The sequence below is a fragment of the Pelophylax lessonae genome (assembly GCF_965119305.1).
Source record: "Pelophylax lessonae genome assembly, chromosome: 6".
Taxonomy (NCBI): Eukaryota; Metazoa; Chordata; class Amphibia; order Anura; family Ranidae; genus Pelophylax; species Pelophylax lessonae.
In genome coordinates, this window is record NC_138773.1 from 324,648,154 (window position 1) to 324,664,615 (window position 16,462).

Genomic DNA, 16,462 nt, shown 5'->3' on the forward strand with positions numbered 1-16,462 from the left:
TTGGAGGGGGGATTGTGTTAGAAGAGGTGATATGGTGGGTGGGGGGGGGGGGATTTGTGCTAATTGGGATGATTGGGGGGTATTTATCCTAGGAGGGGAAATTTTTTTGGAGGGGGGGGATTGGGGGGAGAATTTTTACTGGGAGAGGGGGATTTGAAGTTGGGGTAGAGTATTCGTGCTAGGATGGGTGTGTTTGTGAGGGGGGGTTTAGAGAGAGATGATTTGGGCTTGGAGGGGGGGAAAGGGGGCAGATTAGTATTGGGAGGAGGGGGAATTGATGCTTAGGGGGTAAGCATGCAGATTAGTTCTTGATTTATTTATTTATTTTTTGGGGGGGGGGGGATTTTTCCTAACACACAATGCTCATAGATCTTGGGGGGGGGGGGGGAGTTTGGTATGTTTGCCCTGGGCTCTAGGTGACCTTGTCCCGGCACTGGCAAATCTGTTCTGATGGCCAGATCGGAAGAATCTGCCTGTGTGTGGCTATTGCAGTGATTGGATCAACCTGACAACATCCTGATATAATAATTGTATGCAAAAGCTGTTTTAAAAAAGTATATTTTTCCTCACTTAGCCCCCCCTCCCCTCACCTCCCCCCCCCCCCCCCCCCCCCCATCAGCAGACTCCACAGGATCTTCAGTTCTGACCCCTCTTGTCTGCCACACACTGAGGGATTGTCTAGCGGCTCAGGACAGTCCAAAGGTTAACTATCACCTCCATTCATCCCAACCAGGGACATAATGGGAAGACTGGTGATTGGTGGTCGGATCTAAATGATTAACCACAAACTGGGAGAAGAAGAAAAGGAAGATGTGAAGGAGGAACAACCGCTCCTTCCTAGAGGACTGCGCAGGGCGAAGGGAGCAACCATGGGGGAAGGTAAAGTATGAAAAGGGCCACATTCACCTCTATAGAGCTATACTCGTATTGTCTGCTGCAGCCGTGTGTTTATAAATAGTAACAATATTATTAATAACAAATAGAGCAATTATTTATTATTCCAGAGTCCCGGTTCACACTACCGCGACGGGTCAGCCTGACAAGTCGCGGTCCATTCAGTGCAATTGGAACCGTTCTAATAGGAGCGACTCAAGTCTTGCATTGACTTCCATTATGTAAAGTCCGTGCAAGTCGCGCCGAAGTCGCGGTGCACGGTGACTTCACTAGTCGCCCCCGAAGTCGTGTCGCCATAGTGTGAACCGACTCGGAAAGGATAACTGAGAATATTTTGGGTACTGTATCGCCTTCATGCCATAACAAAACAAAAGCAAATGATTCTTTCTTGCTTGCAAATTTAACTTTTAACATTTTGCGTGGTCGTGCGAAGCTGTACCCAAATAAAATTGATGTCCTTTTTTTCCCACAAACAGAGCTTTCTTTTGGTGGTATTTGATCACCTCTGCAATTTAGATTTTTTTTGCGCCATAAACAGTGACGGCTGGTGCTCCATGGGCCGGGGGGGGGGGGGCAGACGGACCACACCATACCACCCCCCCACCACACCAGCTCGCACACCATACCCCCCCCCCACCACACCAGCTCACACACCATACCCCCCCCCCCTCCGACCACACCAGCTCGTACACCATACCCCCCCCCACCACACCGACTCGCACACCATACCCCCCACCCGACCACACCCGCTCGCACACCATATCACCCCGACCCACCCCCCCCCCCCCCCCCCCGTCGCCAGCTCACTCATCTGGGCTGACGTGGAGGGCAGCAGGCAGCGGCCGCATCGGCTTCCCCCAGCAGTGGAGGCGGCGGCAGCGGCTTCCCCTGCATCTCCTCCCTCCTCCTCCTTCTCCTTGGCCAATAGCATGGCCTCTCCTTTTGGCCAATCAGGAAACGGTCTCAGGACCCACTTCCTGATTGGCTGGGAGGAGAATCAGTGTGATAATAGTGAATATTCATTCGCTATTGACACACAACTGGGTGGGCTCAGGGCACAGTGCTCTGCGCCCCGAGCCCACCCTTTTTTGAAGCCTATTAGAGCCTCTGGCTCTAATTATGTGCTTAAAAAGAAAACCCCATTGGAATCCATGCGTCCGGCACCCTGCATGTAGATCAGGGGTCCGGACGCATGGATGGGGGGGGGGGGGCGGCGCCCCTGCGCCCCTAATGCACCAGCCGCCACTGGCTATAAACAAAAATATACAATTCTGAAAAAATAATAATATTTTTTACTTTCTGCTATATAACATTCAAATTTTTAGACATTTTGGACCAATTTGTATTCTGCTACATATTTTTGTTAAAAAAAATCCCAATAAGTGTATTTTGATTGGTTTGCGCAAAAGTTATTTAGTCTACAAACTAGGGAAAAGATTTATGCCATTTTTATGTATTTTTTTTTTTACTAGTAATGGCGGCGATCTGCAATTTTTAGCGGGACTGCGACATTGCGGCGGACAGATCGGACCCCTAACTGCCATTTTTGACACTTTTGGGGGGGACCAGTGACATTACTACAGTAATCAGTGCTAAAAATATGCACTGTCACTGTAATAATGACACTGGCAGGGAAGGGGTTAACACCAGGGGCGATCAAAGGGTTAAATGTATCCCTAGGGGGTGCTTTCTACCTGTGTGGGGGATGGGCTTATGGAATGAACACAGAGGTCTGTGTTCCTGAGCCCGGTTCACACTATAGCGATGTCAGACATTGCATGTGATTCGGGGGGGGGGGGGAATGCTCTGCAAATCACATGCGTTGTCTGTGCGATGCAAATTCAGCCATACAGATTGTATGGCTGAACTCGCATCGGATTCGGACTGAACATGCACAGGACCGTTTTTTGGGTCCACAGCAGAATTGGATTGCATGGTGGTTCACACCAATGCGATCCGATTCATGTCCGAACTGTCAGTTCGCACTGCGATATGCGAACTGATCTGGGGGTGTCGTTAACTTTTGTATTGACACCCCCAGAGATTTGCATATTGCAGTGTGAACTGCCTGCGATTTGAATGTGATGCGGGAACCCGCAGTGGGTTCGCAGGGTTCCCGCATCGCATATGTGTGAACCGAGCATTAATAAGAGGATCCCTGTGTTCATAACTGACAAAACAGCGGCGTGCCATGTTTACATCAGCAGACCACAAGGAGCAATTGCGGGTGCCCGGCGGCAATCGTGGCTGCCGGACCCATTGATTAGCTTCTCCTGTGGCGAATGGGAGCACGCGCGCCCGCTAGTGGTCCCGCGAAGCGACGTACAGGTACCTTGTTTTGCGGGACAGAGCCGACCTCCCGCAGTAAAACTACGGCAGCTGGTCAGCAAGCGGTTCAAGTGTCTTTGAGGTCAGTGTACCAGAGGCTCATTCACACCAAACATTGCGCATTCTTCTTTTATAATATGTGTACACGTGTGCTGTGTGCTGTGTGCTGTGTGCTGTGTGCTGTGAATATGCGTTGCTGTGGGCTGTGTGCTGTGTGCTTTGTGCTGTGTGCTGTGTGCTTTGTGCTGTGTGCTGTGTGCTGTGTGCTGTGTGCTTTGTGCTGTGTGCTGTGGGCTGTGTGCTGTGTGCTTTGTGCTGTGTGCTTTGTGCTGTGTGCTGTGGGCTGTGTGCTGTGGGCTGTGTGCTTTGTGCTGTGTGCTGTGTGCTTTGTGCTGTGTGCTGTGTGCTGTGTGCTGTGTGCTGTGTGCTGTGTGTTTTGTGCTTTGTGCTGTGTGCTGTGAATATGCGTTGCTGTGGGCTGCAATGATGCACTTTATCCGGTTCCGGACCGACTGCCGCATATTTTCTGCGGCAGTGCGGCCCTCCTGCGCAAAACGACGTAGCCCTACGTCAGTCGCGCACCTGCAACTAGGGGGCTAGCGCGCGCCGGCCCCCACTCGGCAGCTGGGACTCCGATTGCCGCCTGACATCCGCGAACGCTCCCCGCTGAGAGATAAGGACGGTCGGATGTTGTAAACACATCTGACCGTTCTTCTCCCTGGAATGATCGCAGAGCGCCAGTAATCCTTCTATATAGGAACACAGATCTCTATGTTCATTTCACAAGCCACACCCCATACAGTTAGAAACACTCCCCTATGCTCACATTTAACCCCTTGATCACCCACAGTTTTAACTCCTTCCCTGCCAGTGTCATTAGTACAGTGACAGTGCATATTTTTAGCACTGATTACTGTAGTAATGTCACTGGTCCCCCCAAAAGTGTCAAAAATGTCAGTTAGGGGTCCGATCTGTCCGCCGCAATGTCGCAGTCCCGCTAAAAATCGCAGATCGCCGCCATTACTAGTAAAAAAAAACAATAAAAATTACATAAATCTTTCCCGTAGTTTGTAGACGCGATAACTTTTGCGCAAACCAATCAAAATACGCTTATTGCGATTTTTTTTTTTTTTACCAAAAATATGTAACAGAAAACAAATTGGCCTAAAATGTTAAAAAATGTTGATTTTTAATTTTTTTTTTGGGAATGTTATATATCAGAAATTGAAAAACATTGTTTTTTTTGTTTTTTTTCAGAATTGTTGCTATTTTTTTTGTTTATAGCGCAAAAAATTAAAATTGCACAGGAGATCAAATACCACCAAAAGAAATCTCTATATGTGGGGAAAAAAGGATGTAAATTTTATTAGGGTACAGCGTCGCACGACCGCGCAATTGTCAGTTAAAGTAACGCAGTGCCGAATCGCAAAGTATGGCCTGGTCATTAAGGGGGAAAATCTTTCGATCCAGAAGTGGTTAAAATTGCATTACAACACTTGCTTTTTTTTTTTTTCCCCTTTACTTTTATGTAATTCTCTTCACTGCAGGGCATTGCGATTCGTTACAGTGCATAATTGGTGACAAGCATATTTCCTTCGTAATGAATCAAAAGAAAATGTTTTTTTATTTACTTGTAAACTTATTTTTTTGTATTATTTAGTGTCTTTTTGGATCGGTTCGCATCTGTATGATTTTTTTGCATGATAATGTACAATAGGAAGAATGCCATTACTTTACGCTCTATGGCACATGTATCAAACCCACCAGGCCATTTCATGTGGCCCCTTGCACCTCTCCTGCATCTGCAGCACCCTCCTTGTCTCCACCCCCCACCTTGTCTCAGCAGTTGGCATCAGAGAGGAGGACAGAACTCCTCTGCCAGATCCTGCAATTCTCTGTGCAGCCACGGACAGGCAAGGCTGGTACAAGCATTTTTTACACCGTAGACGAAATATTATTTTGCCGCCCTCTTAGCACCGCCTTTGACTCCACCCCCATGCCCTGCCCATAAATGCAATGAAGGTGGTGGGGGGTGGAGATTTTTGCAGCACCTCTCCACCTATTTTGCCGACCCTTGGCACCGCCTTTGAGTCCACCCCATGCCCTGCCCATAAATACAATGAAGGTGGTGGGGGTGGAGATTTTTGCAGCACCTCTCCACCTATTTTTCCGCCCCCTTGGCACCGCCTTTGACTCCACCCCCATGCCCTGCCCATAAATACAATGAAGGTGGTGGGGGGTGGAGATTTTTGCAGCACCTCTCCACCTATTTCTTCAGCCTTGGGCTGCAGGCCTGCACCTATAGTCCAATAGTGGCAGCTCGCTTCCTCATGCCAGCCGTGGTCTGCAGGCCCCGGGCCCACACCTGCGCCCCTTTGGACCCGGGGCAGGAGACAAACAGCGCTGGCTTGCATGAGATGACAGCGGCACGCCAATCTGCGCCCGACTGATGTGCGTTCTAGGCCGGTGTCTACCTTGCCTATAGGTAGCGACGGCCCTGCGGACAGGCTTGCCCCCCCATCTAAGCAGTTGGCAGAAGAGAGAAGGACAAAATTCCTATTACAGATCCTGTACCTCTCTGTGCAGCTGCAGCACCCTCTTGTTTCCGCCTCCCCTGGTCTCAGCAGTTGAGCAGACCCTGGCAGCTGACTCCAGCCCTCCTCCGGTCCTCCTCCAGACTGTGAGCTTTCTGCTTCCCCCAGCTTCTTCACACCAGCAGCACAAGGGGTGTGCACTGAGATGTAAGGGGAGGGTGGAGGACTCTTGACTACTGATGGTGGGGGGCTATTGACTTCTGATGTACGGGGGGGAAGGGGGGTTGCTCTGGACAGCTAGTCTTAGAGATACAAGCGGCCCTTTGAGGGCAGCCATAACCATGATGCAGCCCGCAATGAAAATGAGTTTGGCGCCCCTGACCTATGGGGTCCATTCACACTGATGCAACCTGTTTTTCACAACTTGTAAAGAGATGCAGGGGATTTGTGCATGTGCGACGCTGTACCCAAATAAAATTTATGTCCTTTTTTTCCCCACAAATAGAGCTTTATTTTGGTGGTATTTGATCATCTGTGCGATTTTTATTTTTTGCGCTATAAACAAAAAAAGAGCGACAATTTTGAAAAAAAAAAATATATATATTTTTCACTTTCTGCTACATAACAGTCCCACTAAAACTAATTAAAAATCTAATTTCATCCTTTTAGGCCAATTTGTATTCTGCTACATATTTTTGGTTAAAAATAAATAAATAAATAAATAATCACAATAAGTGTATTTTGATTGGTTTGCGCAAAAGTTATCACATCTACAAACTAGGGGAAAGATTTATGTCATTTTTATTTATTTATTTATTACTAGTAATTGCAGGGATCTGCGATTTTTTTTTTTGCGGGACTGCGACATTGCGGTGGACAGATCGGACCCCTAACTGACATTTTTGACACTTTTGGGGGGACCAGTGACATTACTACAGTAATCAGTGCTAAAAATATGCACTCTCACTGTACTAATGACACTGGCAGGGAAAGGGTTAACACCAGGGGCAATTAAAGGGTTAAATGTGTCCCTAGGGGGTGCTTTCTAACTGTATGGGGGATGGGCTGGCTGGATGAACACAGAGACCTGTGTTCCTAAATAAGAAGATCCCTGTGTTCATCACTGACAGAACAGCGGTCTGCCGTGTTACAACCGCAGACCGCCGTTCTGTCTCCACGGGGAGCATTCGCGGGTGCCCAGCGGACATCGTTGGCTCCCCCTGTGGCCAATTGGCGTGTGCTCATTCGCGTCCCCACTAGCTGTCCCGCAAAACCACGTACAGGTACATGTTGGCAATCATGGTTCCCTCAATGATCTGTAGCTCTCCAGTGCCGGCAGCACTCATGCAGCCCCAGACCATGACACTCCCACCACCATGCTTGACTGTAGGAAGACACACTTGTCTTTGTACTCCTCACCTGGTTGCCGCCACACACGCTTGACACCACCTGACACCAAATAAGTTTATCTTGATCTCATCAGACCACAGGAGATGGTTCCAGTAATCCATGTCCTTAGTCTGCTTGTCTTCAGCAAACTGTTTCTTGTGTATCATCTTTAGAAGAGGCTTCCTTCTGGGATGACAGCCATGCAGACCAATTTGATGCAGTGTGCGGCGTATGGTCTGAGCACTGACAGGCTGACCCCTCACCCGTTCAACCTCTGCAGCAATGCTGGCAGCACTCATACGTCTATTTCCCAAAGACAATCTCTGGATATGACGCTGAGCACGTGCACTCAACTTCTTTGGTGGACCATGGTGAGGCCTGTTCTGAGTGGAACCTGTCCTGTTAAACCGCTGTATGGTCTTGGCCACTGTGCTGCAGCTCAGTTTCAGGGCCTTGGCAATGTTCTTATAGCCTAGGCCAGTGATGGCAAACTTTGGCACCCCAGATGTTTTGAAACCACATTTCCCATTATGCTCATGCACTCTGCAGTGTAGTTTAGCATCATGGGAAATGTAGTTCCAAAACATCTGGGGTGCCAAGGTTCGCCATCACTGACCTAGGCCATCTTTATGTAGAGCAACAATTTTTCAGATCCTCAGAGAGTTCTTTGCCATGAGGTGCCATGTTGAACTTCCAGTGACCAGTATAAGAGAGTGAGAGCGATAACACCAAATTTAACACACTTGCTCCCCATTCATACCTAAGACCTTGTAACACTAACAAGTCACATGACACCGGGGAGGGAAAATGGCTAATTGGGCCCAAATTTGACATTGTCACTTAGGGGTGTACTCACTTTTGTTGCCAGTGGTTTAGACATTAATGGCTGTGTGTTGAGTTATTTTGAGGGGACAGTAAATTTACACTGTTATACAAGCTGTACACTCACTACTTTACATTGTAGCAAAATGTCTTATTTATAAAAGTAAATAGGGATAAAATACATAAAAAACATAGAGAACAAGTCAAGCTACAATTTATAAAATGTACAGCAAAAATCCAAATCTCTGATATGAATGATTTCCCTGAGTCAATATATTTGCAGTTCTGGCAGCACTGCTGCCTCTGAACACTTTCTATACAAAACCAGTTCTATAAATTTCATATATAGTGTCATTTCTTCAGTGTTGTCACATGAAAAGATAGAATAAAATATTTTACAGAAATGTGAGGGGTGTACTTACTTTTGTGAGATTCTGTATATATTACCACCTGACCTCCCAACTACCCTTAAAACTCTCCCCCCTTCGATACCTGTGCTAACTTTCCTGTGTAAGAAAGATGTAAATATTACCACCTGACCTCCGTAAAATTTACCCCCTTCAAGACCACGCCATTTTTTGCTAGTCAGCACTGCGCTACTTTACCTGGTAATTGCGTGGTCATGCAATGCTTTACTCAAACCAAATGTATAGCAATTTTTAAAACAAACAAAGCTCTTTTTTTGGTCACATTTTATCACCACTGGGTATTTTATTTTTCATTAGATAAGTAAAAAGGACCAAACATTTTGAAAAAAAAAAACAATATTTTTTAATTCTGCTCTAAGGCTACATTCACACCTGAGCGTAGCGTTTTTTACCGCGATTTTACCGCGATTTTTGCGGCGTTTTTTACCGCGATTTTACCGCGATTTTTGCGGCGTTTTTTACCGCGATTTTTACCGCGATTTTTGTGCAGGCGTTTTTAGATTGAATAGAGATCAATGGAAAACGCCTGTAATCTGCCCAAAAAGAAGCTCATGTACTTTTTTGAGCGTTGGGCGTTTTGCTCACAGCGTCAAAACGCTCAGATGTGAACAGGGGCCATTGAAATGAATAGGATTTGTCTTGTTGGGCGTTTTGAGAGCTGATCCTAGAGCAGAAAAACTCCCCAAAAACGCCCCAAAACGCCTAGATGTGAACGGAGCCTAAAACATATATATATATAAAAAAAAAAAAAAAAAAACGTATTTCTTTATAGTTTTTGGCCAATATGTATTCTGCTACATGTCTTTCGTAAAGCTTACACCTAACTATCCTTAAAACTCTCCACCTCCCCTTCCCCAACACTTATGCTAACCTGTGTAAGAAAGATGTATATATTACTACCTGACCTCTGAAGGATTTACCCCCCTTTATGACCAGGCCATTTTTTGCTTTTTGCCACTATGGTATTTTAATTGACATTTGCACATACAACATTGTACATGAACAAAATGTATATCTTTTTTCCCCCCACAAACAGAGCTTTATTTTGGTGGTATTTGATCACCTCTGCGTTTTTTTTTTTTTTATGTGCTATAAACAAAAAAAAAGACAGACATTTTTGGGGAAAAAAAAAAAACAATATTTTTTTACTTTCTGCTATAAAACACATCCAATATTTTTTTTTTTTTTTTTTTTTTTTTCAAAAAATCTAATTTCTTTATAAATTTAGGCCAATATGTATTCTGCTACATGTCATTGGTTAAAAAAAAAAAATCCCAATAAGTGTATATTGATTGGTTTACGCAAGTGTTATAGTGTCTGCAAACTATGGGATATACGTAGTTACATAGTTAGTGGGGTTGAAAAAAGACACCAGTCCATCCAGTTCAACCTATGATGAGTGTAGAATTTTGAATATTTTTTTTATACTACTAATGGTATGGCAGCGATCAGCGACTTATATAATGGGACTGCGATAGTGCGGCAAGCAATCTGACATGCCTGAACTAAAGGCTTCCTGGTGAAGCGGAGTAGAAGGTCCCCGCCGGCGTCCTATCAAGTGTGGGATGAGGACAAGGACAGAGCACAGGAGGAGGAGGGCCCCCCATGGATGGTATATGCTGTGTCCGAGCAAAGGCCACCAACTCCCCCCCATGCAGCCCCCGGTGGCCCCTTCTGGCTAGTTTGGGAACTCAGAGTCAGTGCAGCAGGCTCTGTCCAGCCCAACCCACCCAGTGAACAGAGAGTGCCTGGAGCCGAGCTTCAGCCTGTGATGGGGGTCAGGAGGAGGTACGGAAGAGGGAGAGTGGGAGGGGGGCGAGTCGCTGCATCACGGGCCTCTGGGTTGCACTTGGGCCAAAAGTTGCCAGTCTGCCCCTGAATGGCAGCGATCAGAGACTTATATAGTGCGGCAAGCAACCTGACACTAACTGACACTGGATGGGAACTGACTAACTGCCAATGACATCACCAGTGCCACTAATACAGTGAACAGTGCTCAGGGGTGGACTGACAACTCATGGGGCCCCCGGGCAATCAGAGATCATGGGGCCCCCTCTGTCCACACTCAAGCCACACTAAGCCCACCTACAAATTGCAACTCAGCCACATAGAGTGGGCAATATCTACCACAGCATAGCCTGCATGGAAGTTCCTGGCTTCTTTCTGTAGTGTGTAGCCTCTCATGGGGCCCCCTACTGACCCTGGGCCCTCGGGCAGTGCCCTAATCGCTGAATGGTCAGTCCGCCCCTGACAGTGCTAATACTCTACACTGTCACTGTACTAATGACACTGGCTGGGAAGGGGTTAACATCTCAGGTAATCAAGGGTCAGGGCTGTAACTACAGAGGTTGCAATTGCAACCGGGCCCCATGCTCCTGGGGGCCTGTGCGACTCCCCTGTCCACCTGGATAGGAGGGGCGGTGGGGGCAGCATGCAGAGAAATCACTGTCCTCCTTCTTCCTCCTGTAGCTGCAGGAGGAAAATGGAGGAGATTGGCTCCCCTGTATGCTGCCCCCGCCACTCCTCCTATCCAGGTGTACAGGGGAGCCGCACAGGCCCCCAGGAGCATGGGGCCCGGTTGCAATTGTGTTCACTTCATTGTGTCATTGTGTGCACTTGTGTTCTGCTGTCTCTGGGCTCCTGTGTGCTCCCCTGGTCCCCCCCCCCCCCACACTGTCCTGGCTGCTGCAGGGGATGAATCACAATACAGAACCAGGAAGGGGTCAGTAAATATGTAATTTACCAGCTCCTTCCTTTTCTGAATGGACAGAGTCATAGTCAGTCACATTGTAAAAATATAAAATACAATGATAAAAAATAATACAATTAAAATACCAAAAATTAAAAACTACTGACACCAGTGGGTGAACTTCCAGGATCACAAAGGTCACACTTGCGACCGGGCCCTGGCATTCCACAACCGTGGGGAGGCCCCAAGATGGCAGAAAGGGGGCCCACTGCAGAACTTGTGAAAGGGTCCCGCTGCGGGACCGTAATAAAGGGCCCCGCAATGAAAGTAAAGGGCCCCAGGATCAGTGGGAAGAGCCCCAGGCTTGAAGGGAAGGGGTCTGGGGGGCCCTTCATGGTTTCTTGCACCGGGGCCATGAAGGTTCTAGTTACGCCTCTGTCAAGGGGTTAAATGTGTGCAAAACAATGTGTAATGTTTGCTAATTTTTACTGAAGATCTCTTTGTTTCTTAGCCCGGCTACAGAACTTATTTTGGTTCGCTTTCTCTATAGCTGTTCTTGCAACATTCGGGTTCTACGTGCAAAATTTCTATCATTTAGCCAATGCACAAAAGGCGAGACATTTGCCAAGAATGCGTGCCAGTATATCCGCAGGATACCGGATAAACGGCTGACCCTGTACCCTGCCCCCAATTCAATGTCATTGTTGGTGGAAGATTTATTGGCATCCTAATACATCGTCTCCCATAGTCCCAGTAATACTTTGTTTACATAACAAGGATTAATGTGTTTACATTTACCAGAACAACCGCCACCTATCAGTGGTGTTCATTTCACTGCCAGTTCATGTTTTCTTCTGTACCAGGTAGGGGCACAGCTGGATTCATCAGCAGGCTTTATTAGAGCACTGCCTTGAAAAAGTATTCACACCCCTTGAAATTTCTCACATTTTCTCATGTTACAACCAAAAACGTAAATGTATTTTATTGGGATTTTATGTGATAGACCGACACAAAGTGGCCATAATTGTGAAGTGGAAGGAAAATGATAAATGATACAAATAAATCTGTGAAAAGTGTGGCTGCATTTGTATTCACCCCCCCGGAGTCAATACTTTGTAGAACCGCCTTTCCCTGCAATTACAGCTGCAAGTCTTTTTGGGGATGTCTCTACCAGCTTTGCACATCTAGAGAGGACATTTCTGCCCATTCTTCTCTGCAGAATATCTCATCTCTGTCAGATTGGATGGAGAGCGTCTGTGAACAGCAATTTTTAAGTCTTGCCACAGATTCTCAATGTGATTTAGGTCTGGACTGTGACCTGACCATTCTAACACATGAATATCCTTTGATGTAAACCATTCCATTGTAGCTCTGACTGGATGTTTTGGGTCGTTGTCCTGCTGGAAGGTGAACCTCCGCCCCAGTCTCAAGTCTTTTGCAGACTCTAACAGGTTTTCTTCTAAGATTGCCCTGTATTTGGCTCCATCCATCTTCCCATCAACTCTGACCAGCTTCCCTGTCCCTGCTGAAGAAAAGAATCCCCACACCATGATGCTGCCACCACCATGTTTCACAGTGGGGATGGTGTGATCAGAGTGATGTGCAGTGTTAGTTTTCCACCACACATAACATTTTGCTTTTAGGCTAAAAAGTTCAGTTTTGGTCTCATCTGAGCAGAGCTCCTTCTTCCACATGTTTGCTGTGTCCCCCCACATGGCTTCTCACAAACTGCAAACAGGACTTCTTATGGCTTTCTTCCACCAATGGCTTTCTTCTTCTCACTCTTCCATAAAGGGCAGATTTGTGGAGCGCACGACTAATAGTTGTCCTGTGGACAGATTCTCCCACCTGAGCTGTGGATCTCTGCAGCTCCTCCAGAGTTCCCATGGGCCTCTTGGCTGCTTCTCTGATGAATGCTCTCCTTGCCCGGCCGGTCAGTTTAGGTGGACGGCCATGTCTTGGTAGGGTTGCCCGGCCGGTCAGTTTAGGTGGACGGCCATGTCTTGGTAGGGTTGCCCGGCCGGTCAGTTTAGGTGGACGGCCATGTCTTGGTAGGGTTGCAGTTGTGCCATACTCTTTCCATTTTCCCATGATGGATTGAACAGCGCTCCGTAAGATGGGCAAAGCTTGAAATATTTTTTATAACCTAACCCTGCATTAACCTTCTCCACAACTTTATCCCTGACCTGTCTGGTGTGTTTCTTGGCCTTCATGATACTGTTTGTTCACTAAGGGGCCATACACACTGTACAATTGCCTTTAAATTTTTTCATTTAGAATTACCAAAACCATATAATATGAGGTCAGACCTAAACACTTTCAATTTGTATGCAATCAGGCAGGCCCTTCCACTACATAGTAGAAGGTAAATCTAAAGGAAATCTAACAACAAACGTTGTAAAGTGTGTATCTAGCTTAAGGTAACAAACCTCTGAGGGCTTCATAGAACAGCTGTATTTATACTGAGATTAAATGACACACAGGTGGACTCTATTTACTAATTAGGTGACTTCTAAAGGCAATTGGTTCCACTAGATTTTAGTTAGGGGTATCAGAGTAAAGGGGGCTGAATACAAATGCCCCCCCCCCCCCCAACACACACATACTTTTCACAGATTTATTTGTATAATTTATCATTTTCCTTCCACTTCACAATTATGGCCACTTTGTGTCGGTCTATCACATAAAATCCCAATAAAATACATTTACGTTTTTGGTTGTATCACGACAAAATGTGGGAAATTTTAAGGGGTGTGAATACTTTTTCAAGGCGCTGTATTTATAGCATCAACAGTTTACACGGCACAAGGTACATTCACATCAGTCCCTGCTCTCTAAGAGCTTATGGCCGGTGTTCTATTAGGATAGTGATACCTATCAGATTCTGCAACCGAAAGTGACGTGAACGAGAAAACTTACTGCGCATGCGCCATGCATTCCGACATGGCCTCTTTAAGTTCCAATAGCTTTCCTAATGTGACAGAACACAAGTGTGAATGGATATAGAATATAGAAAAGAAATGTAACCAGATATATAGTTACATAGTTACATAGTAGTTGAGGTTGAGTGAAGACAACAGTCCATCCAGTTGAACCTGTACAGGTGTGTGTATTCATTTCTCTGCACAGTAAGACAGCAGTAGCAGAACTGATACATTTTTCAGGTTTTTCAAAGCACTTTTTGTTTTTTTTAACCATCTTTACATTTAATTTAAATAAAATCTGATTGCACATTATTAGATGATTGAAGTGAGCACAGATTCACCTTACTTACTAAGCTTAGGAAAACAATCTCCAATCATTTAGTAAATTTACTCCATTGCCTTATTGTGCTCATCAGATCTCTGTGTTAGGATAAGCATAGCAGGAATCAGCAGCAGATGCTGGGGGGGGGGGGGGGTCTCCAGTGTACGGCTCCTTCAGATCACTTTGGGTCTCTCTGACCACCGGCATAGGCATTGCTTTGCGGCAAAAAACGCTGTAAAATTGCGTGACTTTGAGGTCACAAAAGTGTGAAAGGAGCCTTCAGTAATTAAGGCTTAGTGTGCCCCCTTTCAGTGCACAGAGACCAGCGTGCCCCCTTTCAATGCACAGGGACCAGCGTGCCCCCTTTCAATGCACAGAGATCAGCGTGCCCCATTTCAATGCACAGAGACCAGTGTGCCCCATTTCAATGCACAGGGACCTGCGTGCCCCCTTTCAATGAACAGAGACCAGCGTGCCCCCTTTCAATGCACTGAGACCAGCGTGCCCCCTTTCAATGCACAGAGACCAGTGTGCCCCCTTTCAATGCACAGAGATCAGCGTGCCCCCTTTCAATGCAGTGACCAGCATGCCCCCTTTCAATGCACAGAGATCAGCGTGCCCCATTTCAATGCACAGAGACCAGTGTGCCCCATTTCAATGCACAGAGACCAGTGTGCCCCATTTCAATGCACAGAGACCAGCGTGCCCCCTTTCAATGCTCAGAGATCAGCATGCCCCCTTTCAATGCTCAGAGATCAGCATGCCCCCTTTCAATGCAGTGACCAGCATGCCCCCTTTCAATGCAGAGATGCCAGCGTGCCCCCTTTCAATGCACAGATGCCAGCGTGCCCCCTTTCAATGCACAGATGCCAGCGTGCCCCCATTCAATGCACAGATGCCAGCGTGCCCCCTTTCAATGCAGAAATGCCAGCGTGCCCCCTTTTAATGCAGAGATACCAGCATGCCCCCTTCAATGCAGAGATCATCATGCCCCCTTTCAATGCACAGATGCCAGCGTGCCCCCTTTCAATGCACAGATGCCAGCGTGCCCCTATTCAATGCACAGATGCCAGCGTGCCCCCTTTCAATGCAGAGATACCAGCGTGGCCCCTTCAATGCAGAGATCATCGTGCCCCCTTTCAATGCACAGATGCCAGCGTGCACCCTTTCAATGCACAGATGCCAGCGTGCCCCCTTTCAATGCAGAGATGCCAGCGTGCCCCCTTTCAATGCACAGATGCCAGCGTGCCCCCTTTCAATGCACAGATGCCAGCGTGCCCCCATTCAATGCACAGATGCCAGCGTGCCCCCTTTCAATGCAGAAATGTCAGCGTGCCCCCTTTTAATGCAGAGATACCAGCATGCCCCCTTCAATGCAGAGATCATCATGCCCCCTTTCAATGCACAGATGCCAGCGTGCCCCCTTTCAATGCACAGATGCCAGCGTGCCCCTATTCAATGCACAGATGCCAGCGTGCCCCCTTTCAATGCAGAGATACCAGCGTGGCCCCTTCAATGCAGAGATCATCGTGCCCCCTTTCAATGCACAGATGCCAGCGTGCACCCTTTCAATGCACAGATGCCAGCGTGCCCCCTTTCAATGCAGAGATGCCAGCGTGCCCCCTTTCAATGCACAGATGCCAGCGTGCCCCCTTTCAATGCACAGATGCCAGCGTGCCCCCATTCAATGCACAGATGCCAGCGTACCCCCTTTCAAAGCAGAAATGCCAGCGTGCCCCCTTTTAATGCAGAGATACCAGCATGCCCCCTTCAATGCAGAGATCATCATGCCCCTTTCAATGCACAGATGCCAGCGTGCCCCCTTTCAATGCACAGATGCCAGCGTGCCCCTATTCAATGCACAGATGCCAGCGTGCCCCCTTTCAATGCAGAGATACCAGCGTGGCCCCTTCAATGCAGAGATCATCGTGCCCCCTTTCAATGCACAGATGCCAGCGTGCACCCTCTCAATGCACAGATGCCAGCGTGCCCCCTTTCAATGCAGAGATGCCAGCGTGCCCCCTTTCAATGCAGAGATACCAGCGTGCCCCCTTTCAATGCAGAGATACCAGCGTGCCCCCTTCAATGCAGAGATCATCGTGCCCCCTTTCAATGCACAGATGCCAGCGTGC

General features: G+C 47.4%; 1 protein-coding gene across 1 annotated transcript in view; it reads left to right on the forward strand.

The window, feature by feature from the left end:
- Positions 1-832: 832 nt before the first annotated feature.
- Positions 833-16,462, forward strand: part of LOC309559057 (solute carrier family 15 member 2-like) — an 87,292-nt gene continuing 71,662 nt past the window's right edge. Inside the window, exon 1 of the mRNA XM_082262191.1 lies at positions 833-879. Within this exon, the coding sequence (XP_082118317.1) occupies positions 870-879 (10 nt within the window). The 5' untranslated portion in view covers positions 833-869. The remainder of the gene's footprint in view (positions 880-16,462) is intronic.